Genomic DNA, 27905 nt, shown 5'->3' on the forward strand with positions numbered 1-27905 from the left:
TAGGAAAGTTCAAATTTTATAATAGCATAACTGTCATATCACCTGGCTCCAAGGTCAGCATAACTGTCATATCACCTGGTCCCAAGGTCAGCATAACTGTCATATCACCTGGTCCCAAGGTCAGCATAACTGTCATATCACCTGGTCCCAAGGTCAGCATAACTGTCATATCACCTGGTCCCAAGGTCAGCATAACTGTCATACAACCTGGTCCCAAGGTCAGCATAACTGTCATACAACCTGGTCCCAAGGTCAGCATAACTGTCATATCACCTGGTCCCAAGGTCAGCATAACTGTCATACATGTATCACCTGGTCCCATGGTCAGCATAACTGTCATATCACCTGGTCCCAAGGTCAGCATAACTCATATCACCTGGTCCCAAGGTCAATATAAATGTCATATCTCTTGATCCAGAGGTCCAGGGTGAGCTTATGCCATACAGAGGTGTTTCTCGTCTGTCTGTCATTCAGACTTCTTTTTAACCACTGATTGGAATTAAAGTTAATTTGAGAAGAAACATTTCTAGGCAGTGGGGATTATTATTAATGGTGGGGCCGATTCCAGTACCTTGATCAGCACATTAATCTTCTTCATTGTACTTCCTCTTCACATTATTACTTCACCTGGTACAAAGAACTGGTGAACTTATGCCATTATGTGTTGTCTATCTTCCATCGTCTGTCAACTTTAAATTATGACTAGTCATAGTGGACTGAATGGATTTTGATCAAATTTGGTCAGAAGCATCCTTTAAGGAAGGGACACAAATTTCCCATAAATGGTTAGGTGACTTGCCCCTCTGGAGCAGAACGGCTGGGGCACAATAGGAGAAATTTGGGTACTTACTGAATGGAAATCAATTCTTCTTATATGGTGACGCTGCCCAAGGGAAGGATAGGGATCTAGTGGGGGAAGTATAGGTATAAATCCTTTAAGTCCTAACTTGTACGTCATGGACAACTAAATGAATTTTGACCATGTTTGGTCAGAAGCATATACTTGAGGAAATGGAAATTTAAAATGTAAATGATTATTATATACATAAATGATCAAAATTGGCTGTTTTTTTTAAATGCTTTTCAACTTAATTTGCTTTGAATCTTCTTTGGCCCCATCAAGCTAAATGTTACTTAAAGGAAAGTGTTGATTTCAATACATAGTAGTGAGAGCAGAACCCAACATGAGAAAAGTATTTGTTGTATAAATAAGACTGCTTTGCCATATCACTAAAATATCCAGGTGAGTGATGCAGGTCTCATGGGCCTCTTGTATCCAGTTGAGTGATGCAGGCTCCATAGTTACACTCCATGATTCCAGTACTTCAGCACTTAACGCTACTTCTTATTGTTAAACATTTTAGGTGAATATGAATCAGCCAATGACTGAGATGTTGTCGCAATTAAACCAGTTCCCAATCAGAACACGACTCAGTCTGTCCGGAACCCTGATTGTGGCAAGAGACATCGCACACGCCAAACTAAAGGAACGACTGGACAGTGGGAACGGACTACCTCAGTACATCAAAGATCACCCTGTATATTATGCTGGTCCTGCAAAGACACCTGAGGTATGGACATGGACAGATATTTCGGGACTGGCTCAAAGTTCTCTAGATTGATAATACATCACCTGAGTACAAATTAAGGGTGTATACTGGAATCCTGAGGACAACAAAATTGCTTGGTGGTGATAATCTTGGATTTTGACAGTTGAAGTGTGTTATTGGTATTTGCCAGAAAGAACTTCTTGGAAATTTTTCATATTTCCTAATATTATGTAGTTTTCCTTTTTTTTCCAAGTTGTACCTCTTAGATATTTATACTGCAGGGGAGAAAAATACCCTAAAGGAGACTTTCTTGAATTTTGACAGTTAAAGTAACGTAATTACTGTTTTTAAGATGTTCTCTGTTGATTTCCCCCAAATTACACGTGTAGCTTGGTGTTTGTCAATCATAAGAACCTCTCTTCTTTGGTTGAGATCCCCAATCTTACCCCCAACTGGGTAAAAGATTCTTTTAGGTAGCTCCTTACATAAAACAATGTCAGGAAATGTTCCTTACCTGTATTTCAGGGTTATGCTAGTGGATCATTTGGCCCTACTACAGCAGGACGGATGGACTCGTATGTTGACCAGTTTCAGGCAGCTGGGGGCAGTATGATCATGTTGGCTAAAGGCAACAGGAGCCGAGAGGTATGTCTTGTAACAATAATTGGAATTACTTTTGTGTTTTACCTCCACATATATATCTTAAGTCTTTGTAATACACTGATTTTCTCACAGATAGTCCTAATTCATGTCTGATAATGGGACAAAGAAAGTCCTAATTCATGTCTGATAATAGGACACAGACAGTCCTAATTCATGTCTGATAATAGGACAAAGAAAGTCCTAATTCATGTCTGATAATGGGACACAGACAGTCCTAATTCATGTCTGATAATGGGACACATAGTCCTAATCCATGTCTGATAATGGGACACAGACAGTCATAATTCATGTCTGATAATGGGACAAAGAAAGTCCTAATTCATGTCTGATAATGGGACAAAGAAAGTCCTAATTCATGTCTGATAATGGGACACAGATAGTCCTAATTCATGTCTGATAATGGGACACAGACAGTCCTAATTCATATCTGATAATGGGACACAGATAGTCCTAATTCATGTATGATATTGGGACACAGACAGTCCTAATTCATGTCTGATAATGGGACACAGATAGTCCTAATTCATGTCTGATAATGGGACACAGATAGTCCTAATTCATGTCTGATAATGGGACACAGACAGTCCTAATCCATGTCTGATACTGGGACACAGAGAGTCCTAATTCATGACTTATAATGTGACACAGATAGTCCTAATTCATGTCTGATAATGGGACACAGACAGTCCTAATTCATGTCTGATAATAGGACACAGAAAGTCCTAATTCATGTCTGATAATGGGACACAGAAAGTCCTAATTCATGTCTGATAATGGGACAGAGACAGTCTTAATTCATGTCTGATAATGGGACACAGATAGTCCTAATTCATGTCTGATAATGGGACACAGAAAGTCCTAATTCATGTCTGATAATGGGACACAGAAAGTCCTAATTCATGTCTGATAATGGGACACAGATAGTCCTAATTCATGTCTGATAATGGGACACAGAAAGTCCTAATTCATGTCTGATAATGGGACAGAGACAGTCCTAATTCATGTCTGATAATGGGACACAGATAGTCCTAATTCATGTCTGATAATGGGACACAGAAAGTCCTAATTCATGTCTGATAATGGGACAGAGACAGTCCTAATTCATCTCTGATAATGGGACACAGATAGTCCTAATTCATATCTGATAATGGGACAAAGAAAGTCCTAATTCATGTCTGATAATGGGACACAGATAGTCCTAATTCATGTCTGATAATGGGACAGAGAGTCCTAATTCATGTCTGATAATAGGACAGACAGTCCTAATTCATGTCTGATAATAGGACACAGATAGTCCTAATTCATGTCTGATAATGGGACACAGACAGTCCTAATTCATGTCTGATAATGGGACACAGATAGTCCTAATTCATGTCTGATAATGGGACACAGATAGTCCTAATTCATGTCTGATAATGGGACACAGACAGTCATAATTCATGTCTGATAATGGGACAAAGAAAGTCCTAATTCATGTCTGATAATGGGACAAAGAAAGTCCTAATTCATGTCTGATAATGGGACAAAGAAAGTCCTAATTCATGTCTGATAATGGGACACACAGTCCTAATCCATGTCTGATACTGGGACACAGAGAGTCCTAATTCATGACTTATAATGTGACACAGATAGTCCTAATTCATGTCTGATAATGGGACACAGACAGTCCTAATTCATGTCTGATAATAGGACACAGATAGTCCTAATTCATGTCTGATAATAGGACACAGATAGTCCTAATTCATGTCTGATAATGGGACACAGATAGTCCTAATTCATGTCTGATAATGGGACACAGACAGTCCTAATTCATGTCTGATAATAGGACACAGATAGTCCTAATTCATGTCTGATAATGGGACACAGACAGTCATAATTCATGTCTGATAATGGGACAAAGAAAGTCCTAATTCATGTCTGATAATGGGACACAGACAGTCCTAATTCATGTCTGATAATGGGACACAGATAGTCCTAATTCATGTCTGATAATGGGACAGAGAGTCCTAATTCATGTCTGATAATGGGACAAAGAAAGTCCTAATTCATGTCTGATAATGGGACAGAGAGTCCTAATTCATGTCTGATAATAGGACACAGAAAGTCCTAATTCATGTCTGATACTGGGACACAGATAGTCCTAATTCATGTCTGATAATGGGACAGAGAGTCCTAATTCATGTCTGATAATAGGACACAGATAGTCCTAATTCATGTCTGATAATGGGACAGAGAGTCCTAATTCATGTCTGATAATAGGACACAGAAAGTCCTAATTCATGTCTGATACTGGGACACAGATAGTCCTAATTCATGTCTGATAATGGGACAGAGAGTCCTAATTCATGTCTGATAATAGGACACAGATAGTCCTAATTCATGTCTGATAATGGGACACAGATAGTCCTAATTCATGTCTGATAATGGGACACAGACAGTCCTAATTCATGTCTGATAATGGGACACAGACAGTCCTAATTCATGTCTGATACTGGGACACAGAAAGTCCTAATTCATGTCTGATAATAGGACACAGAAAGTCCTAATTCATGTCTGATAATGGGACACAGATAGTCCTAATTCATGTCTGATAATGGGACACAGATAGTCCTAATTCATGTCTGATACTGGGACACAGAAAGTCCTAATTCATGTCTGATAATGGGACACAGATAGTCCTAATTCATGTCTGATAATGGGACATAGTCCTAATTCATGTCTGATAATAGGACACAGACAGTCCTAATTCATGTCTGATAATAGGACACAGACAGCCCTAATTCATGTCTGATAATGGGACACAGATAGTCCTTATTCATGTCTGATAATGGGACACAGATAGTCCTAATACATGTCTGATAATGGGACACAGATAGTCCTAATACATGTCTGATAATAGGACACAGACAGTCCTAATTCATGTCTGATAATGGGACACAGATAGTCCTTATTCATGTCTGATAATGGGACACAGATAGGCCTAATACATGTCTGATAATGGGACACAGATAGTCCTAATACATGTCTGATAATGGGACACAGATAGTCCTAATTCATGTCTGATAATGGGACACAGATAGTCCTTATTCATGTCTGATAATGGGACACAGATAGTCCTAATACATGTCTGATAATGGGACACAGACAGTCCTAATTCATGTCTGATACTGGGACACAGATAGTCCTAATTCATGTCTGATAATGGGACACAGATAGTCCTAATTCATGTCTGATAATGGGACACAGACAGTCATAATTCATGTCTGATAATGGGACACAGATAGTCCTAATTCATGTCTGATAATGGGACACATATAGTCCTAATTCATGTCTGATAATGGGACACAGACAGTCCTAATTCATGTCTGATAATGGGACACAGATAGTCCTAATTCATGTCTGATAATGGGACACAGATAGTCCTAATTCATGTCTGATAATGGGACACAGATAGTCCTAATTCATGTCTGATAATGAGAGCACTTTATGATGGCTATCTAGCTTTACAATGATTAATTGCTCTTGTCGTATATCTTACTTATCACAGAAACATTTCAACTGCAAGTATCCAACTTCCAACAAATTAGTTTATTTTGAGAATCTGAGGTAGATTTACATGATAGTGCTTGTTATTTTGCAATGCCTGCCCTATTGGAATGCCTGGTCCTATTCTCCTTTTGTTTCTTTTCTTGCCTTTGTTTTATTGAATTAAAGTGTTGCTTTAACATTGGCTTTCTTGTTTTGTTTCCTAGGTGACAAAGGCCTGTAAAAAACATGGTGGTTTTTATCTCGGCTCCATTGGAGGTCCGGCGGCGATCTTGGCTGAAAACTGTATCAAAAGTGTGGAAGTCATGGAATATCCAGAATTAGGTGATCTATACACTTTTTTTTTCACTTTTCTATCAGATTGAGAAAAAGGTAATTTGGTAATGGTAACAAATAATGTGCTGTGGGCCCAAGAAAGTCTTCATAATCAGGCTAAATTTTACTTTCTTTATTTTATTTTGTTGCCATTGCTAAAATAGATTACATATATATAATCAATCTTGAAGCTGTGGAATAAAATTACACCACCACACCACTCTATCAAAATTTGGAAAATGAAGGATTTTTTGTGTCAGTCATTTTAATTAATCAGTTAGGGAGGAAGTAGAATTGAAATATTCCCTATATCGAAGTCAATTTTAATATTGTATGTGTGATACCTTCCCAATCTGTCTTATGATTAATCCTTATAAAACCTTAAAGTAGACTGTGCTGGAATACTTAGACAAATATGTTGATACACAAAATTAACATAGAGTTTCAATTGTTCAAACTAAATTGTGATAACTAAATTTGTTTTGTAGGTATGGAAGCAATATGGAAGGTAGAAGTGACAAACTTCCCTGCCTTTATAGTGGTGGATAATAAAGGCAATGACTTTTTTAAGGAATGGCAAGTGGAGTGATAATATTCAATTTGATGAAGTTATATTTATAATCATGTGGAAATTGAAACCAGGGGTTTAGAATGAGAAGACAGGCATAGAATATTTTAATTAGAAGTTTGAACATACTTTCAGTTTTCCTGCCATCTTAAAGTTAGTTGATAAAAAAACTGGACTGCACAAGTTCTTGATTATATATTTTTATTCAAATCTTGATCATGTGATGTAATTCTTGGTCATGTGATAGAGCTCTAGATCATGTGATAAACTTTGTGATGTGACCAACACTGTTATTATTGGTGCAGGTGTTGTTTGACAAACATTGATTTTTATCAGAATAGATTATAACCATAATTTTCTGCAGATTGCAGATCATTTCTTAATGCATGATCTGTTGATGTTTATTATATATATATATATATTATATGGGTTTTTTTAATTAATTTAATTCTGGAATTTGTTTCTGGCTTTATGCGAAAGAAAATTACAGTCATATGAAATATCACAAACTGTGACAGAATTCCAATTTATTTCTTTGAGAAAACAGATCGATTTGTTTTGCCAACTGGTAAATAAGGTAAGAATTACCTGTATTGTATACCAGTGACAACATATAAGTTTACATCTGGTAAATAAGGTAAGAATTACCTGTATTGTATACCAGTGACAACATATAAGTTTACATCTGGTAAATAAGGTAAGAATTACCTGTATTGTATACCAGTGACAACATATAAGTTTACTTCTGGTAAATAAGGTAAGAATTACCTGTATTGTATACCAGTGACAACATATAAGTTTACATCTGGTAAATAAGGTAAAAATTACCTGTATTGTATACCAGTGACAACATATAAGTTTACTTCTGTTCTGTGCTATCTGTAATGGTTTTTAAGAGAGATGTTTTATTTTGGCGGTTCAGTAGCAATAAGCAGGAATTATTATACTGTAATTTGATGTGACGGTTTCTCAGTGAATATCTACAAGATGATATTACAATCGTAGGAAACTGTAGTAGGTTTATTTCAGGAAATCATAGTAGGGTCATAAATGATGGTGAATTTTATTGATATAAGGTAAAACTACATACATGTATATATATTTGTTTTCTGATAATATTGTTGATATTTCTTCTATGAAATCTGATGGAATAAATTTCTATTAAAATTCTGACTGTATTTATTGTTGTTTGTTTACATCTGACAGCAGCTTTTAAAATCTTAAATGAAAACAAAACTTAAGTGTGTATTTTTGTATCCCGATGTCAAACCACACTAAAAGATTTACATGATAGCTTTGTGGTTATTCCTGCAGAAAAGACATCTGATGATTTTATTATCTTCTGTAAACACTTACATTTCCTGCTTACATAAATAGGCTTGCTTTACAACAAGGGTAATCCTACCTTCTTATCGTTAGGTTTTTCTAGACAATGTATACGTACTGTCAAATCGTTGTTCAGAATTGAAATCTTTCAACATCCCTGATAGTGTGAAGACATTCTTCATTTACAATGAGTTCCTAAACTTCGTAAGAATCCATATGAACTATATTTACTTGCTGGTTGGAGTGCAGTCCTATAGGGTTACTGTTAACGAGAAGTTGAATTAATGGAATCTGGACTTTGAAAAACTCCAAAGATCTTTTGATTCATCTACAACAACCTAAACAAGTTTTTTTTCATGAAAATGTTTGATTTTTTTCAACTTTGTATGTTACCATTCTCTGCTGTAAACTTATTCCACTCTGTACACTACCGTTCCCCGTTCCAAACTTATTCTACTCTGTACACTATAGTTCCCCGTTCCAGACTCATTCTACTCTGTACACTACCGTTTCTCGTTCCAAACTTATTCTACTCTGTATACTACCATTCCTCATTCTAAACTTATTCCACTCTGTACACTACCGTTTCCCATTCCAGACTCATTCTACTCTGTACACTACCATTCCTCATTCCAAACTTATTCCACTCTGTATACTACCATTCCTCATTCTAAACTTATTCCACTCTGTATACTACCATTCCTCATTCTAAACTTATTCTACTCTGTACACTACCGTTTCCCATTCCAGACTCATTCCACTCTGTACACTACCATTCCTCATTCTAAACTTATTCCACTCTGTACACTACCGTTTCCCATTCCAGACTCATTCTACTCTGTACACTACCGTTTCGCATTCCAAACTTATTCTACTCTGTATACTACCATTCCTCATTCCAAACTTATTCCACTCTGTACACTACCGTTTTCCATTCCAGACTCATTCCACTCTGTACACTACCATTCCTCATTCTAAACTTATTCTACTCTGTACACTACCGTTCCCCGTTCCAGACTTATTCCACTCTGTACACTTTCGTTCCCCGTTCCAAACTTATTCCACTCTGTACACTACCATTCCTCATTCTAAACTTATTCTACTCTGTACACTACCGTTCCTCATTCTAAACTTATTCTACTCTGTACACTACCGTTCCTCATTCCAAATTTATTCCGCTCTGTACACTTTCGTTCTCCGTTCCAAACTTATTCTACTCTGTACACTACCTTTCCCCATTCCAAACTTATTCTACTATGTACACTATCATTCCTTATTCCAAACTTATTCTACTCTGTACACTACCGTTCCTTATTACAAACTTATTCCACTCTGTACACTACCATTCCTTATTCCAAACTTATTCTACTCTGTACACTACCGTTCCTTATTCTAAACTTATTCTTCTCTGTACACTACCTTTCCTTATTCCAAACTTATTCTACTCTGTACACTAACGTTCCTCATTCCAAACTTATTCTACTCTGTACACTACCGTTCCTTATTCCAAACTTATTCTACTCTGGTAGAAACAGAATCATTTCACAGGAAAGAGTACATTTCATTCTGACCGAGGATCTTGCAATGAGAAAACTTTCGGCCCGATGGGTACCAAGACTTAAGCGTTAAGCTTAACCTTTTTGAGGAAGATCCTGCCAACTTTCTTCAGAGATATGTCACTGTGTATGAAACAAGGGTCCATCATTTTAGCCCAGAGGCCAAACAGCAATCGAAACAATGGAAGCAGCCTGGTTCTCTCCGCCAAAGAAGGCAAATACTGTTCCATCAGCTGGGAAGGTTATGGCCTCGGTTTTCTGGGATGTAGGTGGTATTTTACTGATAAATTATCCCAAAGTGACATACAATCAATGGCACATATACTATGCTTCACTTCTGAGGCAGTTACGGGGAAATATCAGACTTAAGCGCCGCGGAAAGTTCACTAAAGGTGTGTTACTCCATCAGAACAATGCCTCTAGGCCTGTTCACAAGTCTGTCATTGCCATGGCTGCCAATCACTATTGTGGCTGTTAATTGAAACTTATTCATCTCATCTTGCTCCCTCAGACTTTCGTTTATTTCTCTTAAGTGAAAACAGCTATTTTAGGCCGGTGATGACGTCATACATGCAGTGGATGACTTACTGAACAACGAAGAAAAGGAGTTCTATAAAAGTGGCATTTAGGCCCTTAATTATCGCTGGCAAAAGTGTATAGATACTGAAGTGGATGATATTGAAAAATAATACAATATGTCCGGCAAAATTCAAATCCTTCAATACGAGGCTCACATGTCAATCAGCCATCGGGAATGTTAAGGATCAAATGTATATATTATCCAGGATTTTAGCAGAAACTTTGGTTGCCATGGTAACCAGGTGTTTTGTGTAGTGCTTTGTCTTGCCAGTCCTTAAATTAATTTCATTCATTTAACTCTGTGTAGTTTTGTAGTCATCAACGATTATCATTTGACACATCGGGCTTTTCTTTTTAAAACATTACCATAGAACGTAATGAAGACTTCTGATTGGTCAAACTAGAGATTTTGTCTGATTAAATTGCTGATTGGTTAAACTAGAGATTAAATTGATAATTGGTACATAGATACTTTTTGGAATATCAATGTTATAGTGATACTATTTCTGAAAACATTGAATATTATGTGGTTGCCATGGTAACCAAATGCAAACCTTACAATTACTCGCCTCTTTGGAGCAGTGAGATACGCCAGGTACATTCCTGTCCCCACTTCTGTGCTGGTTTCATCCATCGTCTGTGCACAAAAAATTGTATGCATCTAATTAACCTAATCGTGAAATACAAAAGAATGCAGGATTTTGCATTAACATGATGTACCTGCTAAATATTTTCGCGGAGGAGTGCCGGACCCTCCCCGCTAATTTGACCCCCCCCCCCCCCCCCCCCCCCCCCCCCCCCCCCCTCCACTCCACCTTCCCCCTTCCCCCTTTACTGAAAATCCTGAGGTATCCTGATATGAACCATTTCCAAACTATACATAACCAACTCCGCTATAATCCAGTTCCTGTTATAGATCTACAATCACACTATGATTGCTGTCGTCCACTTAGGTCACTCCTTTAAGATTCTGGTGATTTTTGAGCTTCATCGAATAGCAAAATATTCGATTTTTCCAAATAACTGATGAGACACTCTCCCGATAAATCATAAAATTTGGTATGTTTCTCCTCATATCTAGTAAACGTTTAAAAGAAATTATATGGATCTTTTCAATGTCCGACGTTTGTGAAAACCCGATATTCCACACACTGACTTACTCCAAAACACCACTTACATAAGTATCAAAACTTATGGTGTCACTGTTTACCTGGGTGGTAGGATGTCCGGCGGCGATAATTGACGGATTAGTACATTGTACTGGCTATGAGCTCGTGGAGGGGACACAAATCAAGAGTTACCTCCCACATACAGTTGGGAGCAAACTAAACTTGGTAGTCTAGTGCACTTCAGTGCACTACAAAAGTTAACTCCAGTTAACATCGTAGTGCACCTGAGTTAACATCGTAGTGCACCTGAGTTAACATCGTAGTGCACTTGAGTTCACATCGTAGTGCACTGGAGTTAACATTGTAGTGCACTAGAGTTAACACTGTAGTGCACTGGAGAGAACATCGTAGTGCACTTGAGTTCACATCGTAGTGCACTAGAGTCAATACATACAAAGTATTTGATATACAATGCATAATCTCTTGAACATATAAATGTTTCATTAAAACCAAATTTTTAAAATATATATACAGGGACTAGTCCATGTATGTTGTGTGTGTTCATGATGGTGTGTACATTTTACTTTTATTTCAGATATGTTTATTACATGTATATAAGTACAATACATGTCACGTATTGGTAAATAGAATATACACAAAAACTGACAAAATACATGTATCATATTACATAAATTCCACCCATTGATTCAACCCATTGATTCCCCCCATTACATCCACCCGTTGCATCCATACATTTACACTAAATTAAGATTAGTTATAATTAAGGAAGCATGGAAAATACCAGTTTTAAAATTAAAATTAAATCGATCAACATCAAGCAATATTGATTCTGCCTTCATTGATCGAAACATATATTGTACGTGCAACATAAATGTTAGTCTTTCCAGACCAGGTAAATCACACAAAATGGGATTATGATTGTTATTTTGTCGAAAGGTGTGAAAACACAGCCAAGGAATCTGGCACAAGGAGTCCAGCTGTTCTGGGCATGGCCAAAGGGCATTAAGCTTAATTAAGGGTTTACCTGTACAGGTACTGTAATAGTCATGCATGGCTACCCCTCCCCTAAACACTCATGTAATTATATATAATCAGCCCCCAATCTAATTTTTATCGTATGTACCTAATAAGTGTATGAATTAGTTTCCCCGTTAAAATTTTTGATTATTATTGAGAAATAAAAATACTGATTTGCAAGCTTTCGAGATAACATTATAAAGGTTTTTAAAATCCAAACAAAAACATGTGAGTTTACCTGTCGTTTTGATAAGTGTCACCAAGCTGTGTGTTAGAGTATGGGTCAAATCCAAGTGTCAAAAATTATAGTTATAGTCATGCTAGACCAAATGTCTGCATCGACTACATCTTAAAAATAATAGGTAAAACAAATATGTTTATAATTTGATTACTTTTTTCATTACTTATTACATTATTATATTCATAAGATTATTAACAAATGAATTTTTTTTCAAATGTCTATAGGGAAGTTAATTACTTATCATTATTATTTTGCTGAAATGATTGATTACAAAATGTTGCATTTGACTGACCACTTTTACATGGAATTTACCTGGTGGTCACTCGGTATGACCATACAAGACCAAGGTGTGAAAATTGATCTGTTGGTTAGACCTTACCTGTAATTATCCCCAATTGTTCTACTCTCACACCTGTAGTCTCACCTGACCAAGAAAATACTTTACCTGTATCATAGTTCAGAATGTCTTACCTGGTAAACGCTGGGTGTCGTATATGGGGTCTTCCCCGAACACCAACTCTGGTGAGGGTGGGGTGTTTAAGGTGTGTTGATAGGGAGTTATAGTCTGTTACAGAAATATCATCAATGTAAGAACACAGGTAAATCAGCACAGGTAAATCAACTCACCTGTTAGGTGATCAGTCATTAGCTGTTAATGATTGCCAAACTGTTTCAGAAATAGTGTATAAAACTGAAGCACACTTTGGAAACTCATCATATTTTGCTGATCATCGTCTTTACATACATATTTATATGTACTTGCTGAATCTTGAATTGTAAAACAATTGTATCGTTGAATACTTTTGAACATTTTATTAAAGGATGTGTCATATTGATTTAATTTGGAGTGTAGATATTTAAAAAGTACTTTAATACGATTGTTTAATTTACATTCTTTTATATTATTTCAGCAAATTCAGCCTTGTATCATTTTTCATTTATAGTGTAAATGCTGTATATATCTGATAATCAATAATTAAATTGGCATTTAAATTGAATAATTACGGAATCTTAAATCCATACTTTTTCACTGTAAATTAATTGTATATTACTTAGACTATTATAGGTATACTCCCTAATCAATTAATCATATATATATATCACGAATATGACTATAATTATAACATTGTATGTGAAGCTTTCAGGAAAATATATAAATTTGTTTGCTTATTCAATATAAAACAAATAATTAACATAAGTTGAGGGGAAGCTACATACTTTTACACACAATGAATTCCACTAAATCCTAATAAAATCTTAACTGCAAGAGACTGATACCAGTCCAGTGCCCTTGGGGCCCCTAGACCATTGCCATTCATACCTGTCACATATTAATTACCCTGTGTGATGTGGGTCACACCTGATCAGGCCAGTTTCCCCAATTAACTCAAAGGGGTCCATTTATAGCAGGCATTATACCGAAACCTTATCTAACTATAGGTATCCTCTCATAATATGTAAGTTAATAATTGACAAGATGAATGTTCCTGTAGTCAGGTTTCATTAATACATTATTACAAACATGAAATAAATATAAAATCAAACCATTAGAATGTCTGAAGATGGAATTTAATATTTCATATTGTTTTAGCATAGTATTAAAAATACACATTTCCTGCATCTGGCATGGATTGAATTCCTCTGGCCTTTATACATTAATACTGACATTTTGACAGAATATATTATATTTAAGTCTAAATAAGAAATCTCTCTGTCAGCAAGTCTAAATTAGTACTGAGTCAGAAGGTTTAATTGTGCTACATACACGAACATGGGTAGCTATACCTTCAAAACTTAACTTGCACACATAATATACAACACATCAAATCATATAGGCCTAGCTCATAACAACATTTACCCAAGAACTGAAGTGCACATCATAGTGCACTTGGGTTAACATTGTAGTGCACTGGAGTTAACATCGTAGTGCACTGGAGTTAACATCGTAGTGAACTCAAGTGCACTACGATGTTTAGTCTAGTGCACTACGTTGTTCACTACGTGTGCACTACAAAGTGCACTTGGTACCAAGTTTAGTTTGCTCCCAACTGTATTTATATGGAAATGAAATAAAAGTTAATTCATTTCAATAATTAACTTAACACTCTTGAAACAAAATTAATATGTAAATGTTCAAAATTTACTGAAGCATTTTTCTTTTCATGAAGTAATTAAGCATGACACGGTTGTCGTGATACACAAAGATGTGTTAAAAATATGAACACTTAGGAAAATCGATCTATTTGTGTATATATTGATCTACTTGTATATAAATTCTGATTTTATAGCAAGTCACAATGTGTGTCTCTTCAAACACGGGTGCACATTTGTACCACTGTGTAATCAAAGGTCCTCTAAGCCCCAGTTGGCCTGTTCCGTATGTTGTGACCTTGTTGAGTGTAGTTTGATACAGTGTATAATAACACTGAACTACATTTGCAATCTGGTGTTAATCGATGAGGATAATCCTGCTGTAGCGATCGACCTTGACGTCGGAGATACCTGATGTATCCCGATATTCTCTGATCAGACCTTCCCTTTCCGAGGTGATAGTTTGAAAAACGAGCTGGTCATTGCTGTCGTAGTTGTGTCTATTTGACAACGTACGTCGGGTCTTCCGTATATTATTCGGTGAAAGAGTCACAAACCTTGCCTCAAAATGACTGTTAAACACAGTAAACAAACAAACTATTTATGTCTGATTCCAGCATATATATAGTGACTCCCGAGTATTCTTGTAACCTAAATAAACTGACCCCTGAGTATTATGAGATCATAAATGAACTGACCCCTGAGTATTCTGGCATTCTTAATAAACTGACCCCTGAGTATTCTGGCATTCTTAATAAACTGACCGCTGAGTATTCTGGCATTCTAAATAAACTGACCCCTGAGTATTCTGGCATTCTTAATAAACTGACCACAGAATTCTGCGTCTGGTTAGAATAAATAGAAAACATATTAGACCCTACTCATGATATATTGTTGATATGGTCAGAGACTTATATAAGTAAACTAAGTTTGTATATAGATTTCTGATATGGTATGAGTATGTTATAATATATATATTTAAGTACTTACCAGAAACAGGAGCCTGTCAACTGTCATAGTACTCGTACATACTTGTAGGAACTATAAATGAAATAAAGCAACATGCTTGATCTAGCAGGGTGTCGGATTGGGCAGGTTTCCTTCGACATAATACAATAAAACCTTTCTCCTATAGGTATTTACACATACTGTTTGTATATTATCATAACAATGCCCCAATACCTTATCTTCCTCAAATTACGAACAGGAACCTTAATACAAGTAACAAAAATCATTTCTATTCTACTTTCATGAATTTCACAATATACTACCATATCTCCATAAAAACAATTTGGTTATCATTGATTTTGATCTGTCTTGTGACGCATGGTGCGTACAGATATGATATACTATATTATATCATATTATATTATATTAATATATTATCTGAAATGACCATGGGTAAGAGTAGACGTCTGGACTGACGGGTAGACCTTGGGTAGGAGTAGACGTCTGGACTGACGGGTAGACCTTGGGTAGGAGTTGACGTCTGGACTGACGGGTAGACCTTGGGTAGGAGTAGACGTCTTGACTGACGGGTAGAACTTGGGTAGGAGTAGACGTCTGGACTGACGGGTAGACCTTGGGTAGGAGTAGACGTCTGGACTGACGGGTAGACCTTGGGTAGGAAAAGGTGTCTGGACTGACGGGTAGACTTTGGGCAGGAGTAGACGTCTGGACTGATGGGTTGACCTTGGGTAGGAGTAGACGTCTGGACTGACGGGTAGACCTTGGGCAGGAGTAGACGTCTGGACTGACGGGTAGAACTTGGGTAGGAGAAGGTGTCTGGACTGACGGGTAGACCTTGGGTAGGAGAAGGTGTCTGGACTGACGGGTAGACCTTGGGTAGGAGTAGACGTCTGGATTGACGGGTAGAACTTGGGCAGGAGTTGACGTCTGGACTGACGGGTAGACCTTGGGTAGGAGTGGACGTCTGGACTGACGGGTAGACCTTGGGCAGGAGAAGGTGTCTGGACTGACGGGGAGACCTTGGGTAGGAGTAGACGTCTGGACTGACGGGTAGATATTGGGTAGGAGAAGGTGTCTGGACTGACGGGGAGACCTTGGGCAGGAGTTGACGTCTGGACTGACGGGTAGAACTTGGGTAGGAGCAGACGTCTGGACTGACGGGTAGACCTTGGGTAGGAGAAGGTGTCTGGACTGACGGGTAGACCTTGGGTAGGAGCAGACGTCTGGACTGACGGGTAGACCTTGGGTAGGAGTAGACGTCTGGACTGACGGGTAGATCTTGGGTAGGAGTAGACGTCTGGACTGACGGGTAGACCTTGGGTAGGAGTGGACGTCTGGACTGACGGGTAGACCTTGGGTAGGAGAAGGTGTCTGGACTGACGGGTAGACCTTGGGTAGGAGAAGGTGTCTGGACTGACGGGGAGACCTTGGGTAGGAGAAGGTGTCTGGACTGACGGGGAGACCTTGGGTAGGAGTAGACGTCTGGACTGACGGGTAGACCTTGGGTAGGAGAAGGTGTCTGGACTGACGGGTAGACCTTGGGTAGGAGCAGACGTCTGGACTGACGGGTAGACCTTGGGTAGGAGTAGACGTCTGGACTGACGGGTAGACCTTGGGTAGGAGCAGACGTCTGGACTGACGGGTAGACCTTGGGTAGGAGTAGACGTCTGGACTGACGGGTAGATCTTGGGTAGGAGTAGACGTCTGGACTGACGGGTAGACCTTGGGTAGGAGTGGACGTCTGGACTGACGGGTAGACCTTGGGTAGGAGAAGGTGTCTGGACTGACGGGTAGACCTTGGGTAGGAGAAGGTGTCTGGACTGACGGGTAGACCTTGGGTAGGAGTAGACGTCTGGACTGACGGGTAGACCTTGGGTAGGAGAAGGTGTCTGGACTGACGGGGAGACCTTGGGTAGGAGAAGGTGTCTGGTCTGACGGGGAGACCTTGGGTAGGAGTAGACGTCTGGACTGACGGGTAGACCTTGGGTAGGAGTTGACGTCTGGACTGACGGGTAGAACTTGGGTAGGAGAAGGTGTCTGGACTGACGGGTAGACCTTGGGTAGGAGAAGGTGTCTGGCCTGACGGGTAGACCTTGGGCAGGAGAAGGTGTCTGGACTGACGGGTAGACCTTGGGTAGGAGTAGACGTCTGGACTGACGGGTAGATCTTGGGTAGGAGTTGACGTCTGGACTGACGGGTAGACCTTGGGCAGGAGTTGACGTCTGGACTGACGGGTAGACCTTGGGTAGGAGAAGGTGTCTGGACTGACGGGTAGACCTTGGGTAGGAGAAGGTGTCTGGCCTGACGGGTAGACCTTGGGCAGGAGCAGACGTCTTGACTGACGGGTAGACCTTGGGTAGGAAAAGGTGTCTGGACTGACGGGTAGACCTTGGGCAGGAGCAGACGTCTTGACTGACGGGTAGACCTTGGGTAGGAAAAGGTGTCTGGACTGACGGGTAGACCTTGGGTAGGAGAAGGTGTCTGGACTGACGGGTAGACCTTGGGCAGGAGTTGACGTCTGGACTGACGGGTAGACCTTGGGCAGGAGTTGACGTCTGGACTGACGGGTAGACCTTGGGCAGGAGTAGACGTCTGGACTGACGGGTAGACCTTGGGCAGGAGCAGACGTCTGAACTGACGGGTAGACCTTGGGTAGGAGAAGGTGTCTGGCCTGACGGGTAGACCTTGGGTAGGAGTTGACGTCTGGACTGACGGGTAGACCTTGGGTAGGAGTAGACGTCTGGACTGACAGGTAGACCTTGGGTAGGAGAAGGTGTCTGGCCTGACGGGTAGACCTTGGGCAGGAGTTGACGTCTGGACTGACGGGTAGACCTTGGGTAGGAGAAGGTGTCTGGCCTGACGGGTAGACCTTGGGTAGGAGAAGGTGTCTGGACTGACGGGGAGACCTTGGGCAGGAGTAGATGTATATTTTTGCTTCATTAAGTATATATCTAACTTTAAAGTCCGACTTAACGTAGGTGACCTGACGACTGGACGATTTAACGGCTGTTTATCGCCTCGCTGACATGAATGGTTTGTTTGGTATTTAATTTCCTTTGGAGAGGGTATTTGTCGTCCACAAGAGACCTGCACTATTGACAGCCGAAACGAATGTTTGATTGTATTGAATAATTTGTTAGGAAAGAGTGAATGATGATTTGATAACGCGTTCAAAACTGATTGGATTGAGACCTTTGTAATGCGGCTCTCCTGGGAGGCATTTTAACTAACTTGTATTTAGTTTTACCCCCGCAACGAAGTTCAATGGTATCCTTGATCCAGCTTGTCCGCCCGTCTGTCTGTAGAAAAACCTCGTCCCGACAACTCCTGAACTTGTATTTTTTCAGAAATGCGGTTTCAATGGTAACCAGATCTCTATTTACATTTTGTTTTTGTTTTTTATTCTAAATTTTTGTCCGGACAAAACTTGGTCAAAAGATTGAATTGATCAATGCTTATATTTCGACATGTTAGGAATTTTTCCAGAACCATTACTATGAAAGCATAATGGAGGCTTCTGATTTGTCCAAAATAGAGATATTGTCCGATTTATCTGAAAATTAGCACACACGGTTATATCGGGATCTTTCACACTAGTAAGAATTTCATTTGATATGTTTTATAAAATATGCATAAAAGCATCTACATTTTACTTATGTCCTTCCGGGAATCCTACGCCTCAATTTGCGATGTAAACATTTGTGGACATTCTTTGTATATATTTAGGGAAGTTAGATTACTAACGTACACGGGACTCTGGTTACGTTATATCAGGTTTGCTTTCAACCTGAACTCCTCTTCATTTCCTACTCTAGTAGACAGACGTAAGCGAGGTGTCCCGGATTTGTTTGATTGTATCAGTCAGAAACTGTATGAAATATTTGGGAACATTATAAAACATGACAATAAGCCTTAGTAAGCAACAAAACCATGATGACAGAGGAAGTTATAAGTGAACAGCGTACACATTAGTGTAATAACCCAATGTTCTATATAAAAATCCGCCATCCATTGGACTGTCAGTTGCGGGTTCTCCGATGCGATATATTTAGTCGGTCAAAAGAAAGCGTTCTTAAAAGGTACAGATCAACCAGTAATGTTTCCACCTGTGTAAACTATCCCTTTAATTAAGGATGACAAGAGTTGTTGTCATTTGGTTGGCATGGTAACCAAAATAAGTCGTATATTCGGACAAATCTTACGCAGATTTCTCATATTGCGAACAATTGGAAGATAAAACTATACAGGAATGTTAGGGACCTATGTACATGGTCGGCATTACAAACTGATAATATATATTATACTGTGTATCTATTATCTATAATGTGAAGGGGATGGTATTAATTTGTAATGTGTACAAATCAGTATGGTTTGTACGATCGCAAAAGTTTGCCCTTGATTGTTAAGAATGCGTGCTATTTTGAGACTATAATAATTATCTGGTGGATAATACCGGCATTGGTCCCACATTTCAAGCAGTGCTATGATAACCTCAGTAAATTAGACTTTTTTTTTTTATCATATCCTGTAGTATTGTTTCTTCTACTGATAACATGGGCAGGGAATAAAAACTAAAGGAATTTGTGGCATCGTTTTCTCATCGGAACCATGGACTGCCATCTAATTTCATGTATTATAGTCGTTTCTGCCAAATATTAATGAAAATATCGGAATTAGACAGCTTTTAATGTTTTCGTTCTTGCAAATTTGTAATTGGCCATACACGAGACCTGCTTCCGAAATACTTAGTACAATATATGTATGCCGACTCATATAGAGCCCCTCCGATCTGCCACAAGGCGGAGTTAATGTAGCCCTACAACAATGGCGTTTACATTTTGATATTTACACATTTATAGTACATGTTCGATAGGTTTATAATAGCACTAACTATACAAACATTACACAAACAACCTAGTATATATATATCGCGCGCACAGTAATCTTAATCCCCGGGTAGTACACACTCATAGGGTGTGTTGACTATCGATGAAATAATCGAAATCTTTGTACACGGTTAATATACACTAATCTAACTAAACCGATACAGCGTAGAAAGGCCAGTACGGAATCTATCGGATGGTGACACGTCTGGGCCTTGTTGGTGAAGTGAGCAGTCCCCGTCTAAGTTGCGGTATTCGGATAAGGTCCTACTGTCAATGAGAGACGCGTCGACAGTCGACTAAAGACGAATGCAGGGTTCTCTTCCTCGCCCACGAGCCCGGTGTGCCTTACGCCCAGCCTCCCCGAACATGTCAACAAGCGGAAGTACCACTGCTTTGAACATCGGGACAAGGACGCATTCTCACATCCCAATGAAGCAAGTCCGTGCGTCCAAGGACCAACAGGAGAAAGAGAACGTGATTCCTTTCGTGCATGAGGACGCTTTCACGGACCTGGTTCTTATTGTGGAGGGTAAGCGCCTGCACACTTCGACTGCCCTGTTGTCCATGTGTTCCCCGGTGTTTGCGCGGATGTTGGCTACTAATGTGGATGGTGATCAGTCTAATGGCGGGAAAGATGGTGCAAGGCGGGAACTCCAGCTCCAGGGCAAGTGTTACGAATATGTGCACGAGCTACTTTACGTCATCCATCCAGCCTATCAAAGAAAAGTGTCAGGTAAGATAAAGAGGATTTCCGACACATTGGGAGGTTCTTTTTGATTTTCCGAATTGGTACACTATTGTTCAGGAGTAAGGTACTTCTATTGTCATCAATATCGTGTTTCTTTTAATGTGAACTGAGATCACAATGCAATACCTTAACCTAACAACTGACCACATCTATCACATATACTAACGTAGATATGTGTGTATATTGGTGATATAACGAGTTTTATTGTGTGTTCGTGGTCTACACGACGGATGTATACGATTGTTAAGTATGGCATTTCTAAAGAGATGATCAAGGATTTATCAATACGCGTTATTATATCTGACAGTTATTAAATTTATATTAATGACACAGAGATCTGTTTGACTGGCTGATTTTCTATCCGGAACGATTTCTTCAGTCCAAGTGTCCCAGTAATTCCAGTGACTGATTATGACTGTGTATAAGTTATACACCTATATCTGGCGGCTCGGACAATCCTTAACACGTGGACGTATAAAATAACCTTCATATCTATGGCAGGTTTAGACGAACCAATCTTTATTATTTATTTAGAAAATGTAATTCGATATAAAATATAAACAAATAATTCATTATTAGCCAAAAAAGATTACATAAGCAAACTAAGTTAAAGTTGCAATTTGATGAAGTGATTGTGTTGCTTTAACCGAAATAGGTTACATTTTGTAACTGTGGGAACATTGATAGATTGTTATTATTAATTATGAAAATTATACTGTAACACTGCTTCATATGTCGTTATGTAATTCCCGAGGGATACAAAAAAAAAATCCGACGCATGTTTATCAAAGATATCTGGATTTTTTATTGCAATCTTCCGCTTTCCTGCATTCCGACATCCAGCCATATAGATCTAATCTTTTACCATCTTGGACACTACATAAGACAGTGCTAGTACACTTCACATTGGTCATTAGTCTGATGACAGTGTAGTCATCGAAACGTCACACTCTTAAGTATCATATTGGTTTTGTATTATAATTTTTATCATATAAAGAAGTATTACATTTGTATGTATGAGAGATACACCAGTATTACCTCACTGTGTTATCGATAATATGTCTACCTCCCTGTGTTATATGTCTACCTCCCCGTGTTATATATAATGTCTACCTCCCCGTGTTATATATAATGTCTACCTCCCCGTGTTATATAATATGTCTATCTCCCCGTGTTATATTTAATGTCTACCTCCCTGTGTTATATATAATGTCTACCTCCCCGTGTTATATATAATGTCTACCTCCCCGTGTTATATATAATGTCTACCTCCCCGTGTTATATATAATGTCTACCTCCCCGTGTTATATTTAATGTCTACCTCCCCGTGTTATATATAATGTCTACCTCCCCGTGTTATATATAATGTCTACCTCCCCGTGTTATATATAATGTCTACCTCCCCGTGTTATATATAATGTCTACCTCCCTGTGTTATATTTAATGTCTACCTCCCCGTGTTATATATAATGTCTACCTCCCTGTGTTATATATAATATGTCTATCTCCCCGTGTTATATTTAATGTCTACCTCCCCGTGTTATATCTAATGTCTACCTCCCCGTGTTATATATAATGTCTACCTCCCCGTGTTATATTTAATGTCTACCTCCCCGTGTTATATATAATGTCTACCTCCCCGTGTTATATATAATGTCTACCTCCCTGTGTTATATATAATGTCTACCTCCCTGTGTTATATATAATGTCTATCTCCCTGTGTCATATTTAATGTCTACCTCCCCGTGTTATATATAATGTCTACCTCCCTGTGTTATATTTAATGTCTATCTCCCCGTGTTATATATAATGTCTACCTCCCCGTGTTATATATAATGTCTACCTCCCTGTGTTATATTTAATGTCTATCTCCCCGTGTTATATATAATGTCTACCTCCCCGTGTTATATATAATGTCTACCTCCCCGTGTTATATATAATGTCTACCTCCCTGTGTTATATATAATGTCTACCTCCCCGTGTTATATATAATGTCTACCTCCCTGTGTTATATATAATGTCTACCTCCCCGTGTTATATTTAATGTCTACCTCCCTGTGTTATATATAATGTCTACCTCCCCGTGTTATATATAATGTCTACCTCCCCGTGTTATATAATATGTCTACCTTCCTGTGTTATATATAATGTCTACCTCCCCGTGTTATATATAATGTCTACCTCCCCGTGTTATATATAATGTCTACCTCCCCGTGTTATATATAATGTCTACCTCCCCGTGTTATATAATATGTCTACCTCCCCGTGTTATATTTAATGTCTACCTCCCCGTGTTATATATAATGTCTACCTCCCCGTGTTATATATAATGTCTACCTCCCCGTGTTATATATAATGTCTACTTCCCCGTGTTATATATTTAATGTCTACCTCCCCGTGTTATATATAATGTCTACCTCCCCGTGTTATATAATATGTCTACCTTCCTGTGTTATATATAATGTCTACCTCCCCGTGTTATATATAATGTCTACCTCCCCGTGTTATATATAATGTCTACCTCCCCGTGTTATATATAATGTCTACTTCCCCGTGTTATATATTAATGTCTACCTCCCCGTGTTATATATAATGTCTACCTCCCCGTGTTATATAATATGTCTACCTTCCCTGTGTTATATATAATGTCTACCTCCCCGTGTTATATATAATGTCTACCTCCCCGTGTTATATAATATGTCTACCTCCCCGTGTTATATATAATGTCTACCTCCCCGTGTTATATATAATGTCTACCTCCCCGTGTTATATATAATGTCTACCTCCCTGTGTTATATGTAATGTTTACCTCCCCGTGTTATATATAATGTCTACCTCCCCGTGTTATATATAATGTCTACCTCCCCGTGTTATATATAATGTCTACCTCCCCGTGTTATATTTAATGTCTACCTCCCCGTGTTATATATAATGTCTACCTCCCCGTGTTATATATAATGTCTACCTCCCTGTGTTATATATAATGTCTACCTCCCTGTGTTATATATAATGTCTACCTCCCTGTGTTATATATAATGTCTACCTCCCCGTGTTATATATATGTCTACCTCCCCGTGTTATATATAATGTCTACCTCCCCGTGTTATATATAATGTCTACCTCCCCGTGTTATATAATATGTCTACCTTCCTGTGTTATATTTAATGTCTACCTCCCCGTGTTATATATAATGTCTACCTCCCCGTGTTATATATAATGTCTACTTCCCCGTGTTATATTTAATGTCTACCTCCCTGTGTTATATTTAATGTCTACCTCCCCGTGTTATATATAATGTCTACCTCCCTGTGTTATATATAATGTCTACCTCTCTGTGTTATATTTAATGTCTACCTCCCCGTGTTATATTTAATGTCTACCTCCCCGTGTTATATATAATGTCTACCTCCCCGTGTTATATATAATGTCTACCTCCCCGTGTTATATTTAATGTCTACCTCCCCGTGTTATATATAATGTCTACCTCCCCGTGTTATATATAATGTCTACCTCCCTGTGTTATATATAATGTCTACCTCCCCGTGTTATATATAATGTCTACCTCCCCGTGTTATATTTAATGTCTACCTCCCCGTGTTATATATAATGTCTACCTCCCTGTGTTATATATAATGTCTACCTCCCCGTGTTATATATAATGTCTACCTCCCTGTGTTATATATAATGTCTACCTCCCCGTGTTATATATAATGTCTACCTCCCCGTGTTATATATAATGTCTACCTCCCCGTGTTATATAATATGTCTACCTTCCTGTGTTATATTTAATGTCTACCTCCCCGTGTTATATATAATGTCTACCTCCCCGTGTTATATATAATGTCTACCTCCCCGTGTTATATATAATGTCTACCTCCCCGTGTTATATAATATGTCTACCTTCCTGTGTTATATTTAATGTCTACCTCCCCGTGTTATATATAATGTCTACCTCCCTGTGTTATATATAATGTCTACCTCCCCGTGTTATATATAATATGTCTACCTCCCCGTGTTATATTTAATGTCTACCTCCCCGTGTTATATATAATGTCTACCTCCCCGTGTTATATATAATGTCTACCTCCCCGTGTTATATATAATGTCTACTTCCCCGTGTTATATATTTAATGTCTACCTCCCCGTGTTATATATAATGTCTACCTCCCTGTGTTATATATAATGTCTACTTCCCCGTGTTATATATAATGTCTACCTCCCTGTGTTATATATAATGTCTACCTCCCCGTGTTATATATAATGTCTTCCTCCTTGTGTTATATATAATGTCTACCTCCCCGTGTTATATTTAATGTCTACCTCCCCGTGTTATATATAATGTCTACCTCCCCGTGTTATATAATATGTCTACCTCCCCGTGTTATATATAATGTCTACCTCCCCGTGTTATATTTAATGTCTACCTCCCCGTGTTATATATAATGTCTACCTCCCCGTGTTATATATAATGTCTACCTCCCCGTGTTATATATAATGTCTACCTCCCCGTGTTATATAATATGTCTACCTTCCTGTGTTATATATAATGTCTACCTCCCCGTGTTATATAATATGTCTACCTTCCTGTGTTATATATAATGTCTACCTCCCTGTGTTATATATAATGTCTACCTCCCCGTGTTATATATAATGTCTACCTCCCCGTGTTATATATAATGTCTACCTCCCCGTGTTATATATAATGTCTACCTCCCCGTGTTATATAATATGTCTACCTCCCTGTGTTATATATAATGTCTACCTCCCTGTGTTATATATAATGTCTACCTCCCCGTGTTATATTTAATGTCTACCTCCCCGTGTTATATATAATATGTCTACCTCCCTGTGTTATATATAATGTCTACCTCCCCGTGTTATATATAATGTCTACCTTCCCGTGTTATATATAATGTCTACCTTCCTGTGTTATATATAATATGTCTACCTCCCCGTGTTATATATAATGTCTACCTCCCCGTGTTATATTTAATGTCTACCTCCCTGTGTTATATATAATATGTCTACCTCCCTGTGTTATATATAATGTCTACCTCCCCGTGTTATATATAATGTCTACCTCCCTGTGTTATATATAATGTCTACCTCCCTGTGTTATATATAATGTCTACCTCCCCGTGTTATATATAATGTCTACCTCCCCGTGTTATATAATATGTCTACCTCCCTGTGTTATATATAATGTCTACCTCCCCGTGTTATATATAATGTCTACCTTCCTGTGTTATATATAGTATAATGTCTACCTCCCCGTGTTATATATAATGTCTACCTTCCTGTGTTATATATAGTATAATGTCTACCTCCCCGTGTTATATTTAATGTCTACCTTCCTGTGTTATATATAGTATAATGTCTACCTCCCCGTGTTATATATAATGTCTACCTTCCTGTGTTATATATAGTATAATGTCTACCTCCCCGTGTTATATTTAATGTCTACCTTCCTGTGTTATATATAGTATAATGTCTACCTCCCCGTGTTATATTTAATGTCTACCTTCCTGTGTTATATATAGTATAATGTCTACCTCCCCGTGTTATATTTAATGTCTACCTTCCTGTGTTATATATAGTATAATGTCTACCTCCCCGTGTTATATATAATATCTACCTTCCTGTGTTATAAATAATGTCTACCTCCCCGTGTTATATTTAATGTCTTCCTCCTTGTGTTATATGTCTACCTCCCTGTGTTATATATAATGTCTACCTCCCCGTGTTATATATAATATCTACCTTCCTGTGTTATAAATAATGTCTACCTCCCCGTGTTATATTTAATGTCTACCTCCATGTGTTATATGTCTACCTCCCCTTGTTATATTTAATATGTCTGCCTCCCTGTTACAGATGAGCTGGCTTTCGTTGTGTTACCTCTAGCAGAAGAATACCAGATCTGGAACTTGAAACAAAAGTGCGAGGAAACATTATTAAACACATTGAATGTAGACAAGGCTGTTCGGGAGGATGTTCTCCTGAGATGTTTAAATATGGCGGACGAGTTCAAACTTTTCGCTTTGTGGACAAAATGCTTACAGATATGTTCCAAAGCTTCACTGTCTTTGCAAGCATTACAGCGGAGTCAAGAATATGAGAATCTATCCAAGTTTTTGAAAAGTATGTTAGAGGCATTTAAGGGCAGTGGAACCGGTGTTGGGGTAGATAATCCTCCCCTTTTGTCTCCTTCTCTTCAAAAGTCTAGCGCTACACCAGTCCATCAGGGCTACGGGAACACTCGCCGTGACGTCACAGGAGGTAACCGTGACGTCAATTCCGGTAACACGACTTTAGTGGACGATCGAGTCAAAAAGTCGTTGACACACATACAAACGCAAACAAAATATTAACGACGTCAGAAGAACTATTTATATCAATATTAGTATTATACAATTGTTACACAATCTGGAGTTTCGTTTGACTAATTATAGTGGATGCCAGTGTTAATGGAATCATAATACACGTATGATTATAGTGATCCACGGTGTAAAGGAGAGTGCTGTTTAGATACCACGAGACAGACAGTAGGACATAGACATGTATCTTATCTTAAAGTGTAATATTACTTCATAATCAAAATAAACAATCAAACGTTTGTTTACATTCTTCGTTTGTTTCGGGATAAAGTGGCGTTACACCAGTATCTAACATTTAAAACGATGACATCATAACATAAAATACCGAGATATCAGTTATATG

At 38.4% G+C, this 27905-nt stretch overlaps 3 protein-coding genes across 6 annotated transcripts in view; 2 read left to right on the forward strand and 1 right to left on the reverse strand.

Moving 5' to 3' along the window:
• Positions 1–7812, forward strand: part of LOC117345332 (fumarate hydratase class I, aerobic-like) — a 36022-nt gene extending 28210 nt beyond the window's left edge. For 3 of the 4 annotated variants that reach the window (XM_033908398.1, XM_033908399.1, XM_033908396.1), the window contains 4 exons: positions 1365–1571; positions 2076–2195; positions 5966–6083; positions 6563–7812. In XM_033908398.1, coding sequence (XP_033764289.1) covers positions 1365–1571; positions 2076–2195; positions 5966–6083; positions 6563–6663 — 546 coding nt within the window. In that variant the 3' untranslated portion in view covers positions 6664–7812. The remainder of the gene's footprint in view (positions 1–1364; positions 1572–2075; positions 2196–5965; positions 6084–6562) is intronic. The other variant, XR_004536414.1, reaches the window with a different exon arrangement.
• A 7128-nt stretch (positions 7813–14940) lies between these two features.
• LOC117344744 (extensin-like) lies at positions 14941–18772 on the reverse strand. Its single transcript, XM_033907572.1, has 3 exons — positions 18744–18772; positions 16016–18457; positions 14941–15154 (listed from the first exon to the last, which is right to left on the reverse strand). The coding sequence occupies exons 1-3, from the start codon at positions 18770–18772 to the stop codon at positions 14941–14943; spliced, it is 2685 nt and encodes an 894-aa protein (XP_033763463.1).
• A 1806-nt stretch (positions 18773–20578) lies between these two features.
• On the forward strand, positions 20579–27801 carry LOC117345197. Its single transcript, XM_033908205.1, has 2 exons — positions 20579–21170; positions 27060–27801. Exons 1-2 carry the CDS (start codon positions 20744–20746, stop codon positions 27554–27556), a joined length of 924 nt encoding a protein of 307 aa, XP_033764096.1. The 5' UTR covers positions 20579–20743; the 3' UTR covers positions 27557–27801.
• The last annotated feature ends 104 nt before the right edge of the window (positions 27802–27905 follow it).

Source organism: Pecten maximus, chromosome 16 (assembly GCF_902652985.1).
Source record: "Pecten maximus chromosome 16, xPecMax1.1, whole genome shotgun sequence".
Classification (NCBI taxonomy): Eukaryota; Metazoa; Mollusca; class Bivalvia; order Pectinida; family Pectinidae; genus Pecten; species Pecten maximus.

Coding starts and splice junctions, on each gene's coding strand:
- LOC117344744 (XM_033907572.1), bottom strand. CDS start 18,772: ATGCCTCCCAGGAGAGCCGCATTACAAAG. Junction 18,458..18,743: donor AGGAGAGCCGCATTACAAAG/GTCTCAATCCAA, acceptor CTCCTGCCCAAG/GTCTCCCCGTCAGTCCAGAC. Junction 15,155..16,015: donor GACGTCTACTCCTACCCAAG/GTCTACCCGTCA, acceptor TGTGTTTAACAG/TCATTTTGAGGCAAGGTTTG.
- LOC117345197 (XM_033908205.1), top strand. CDS start 20,744: ATGCAGGGTTCTCTTCCTCGCCCACGAGCCCGGTGTGCCTTACGCCCA. Junction 21,171..27,059: donor CTATCAAAGAAAAGTGTCAG/GTAAGATAAAGA, acceptor TCCCTGTTACAG/ATGAGCTGGCTTTCGTTGTG.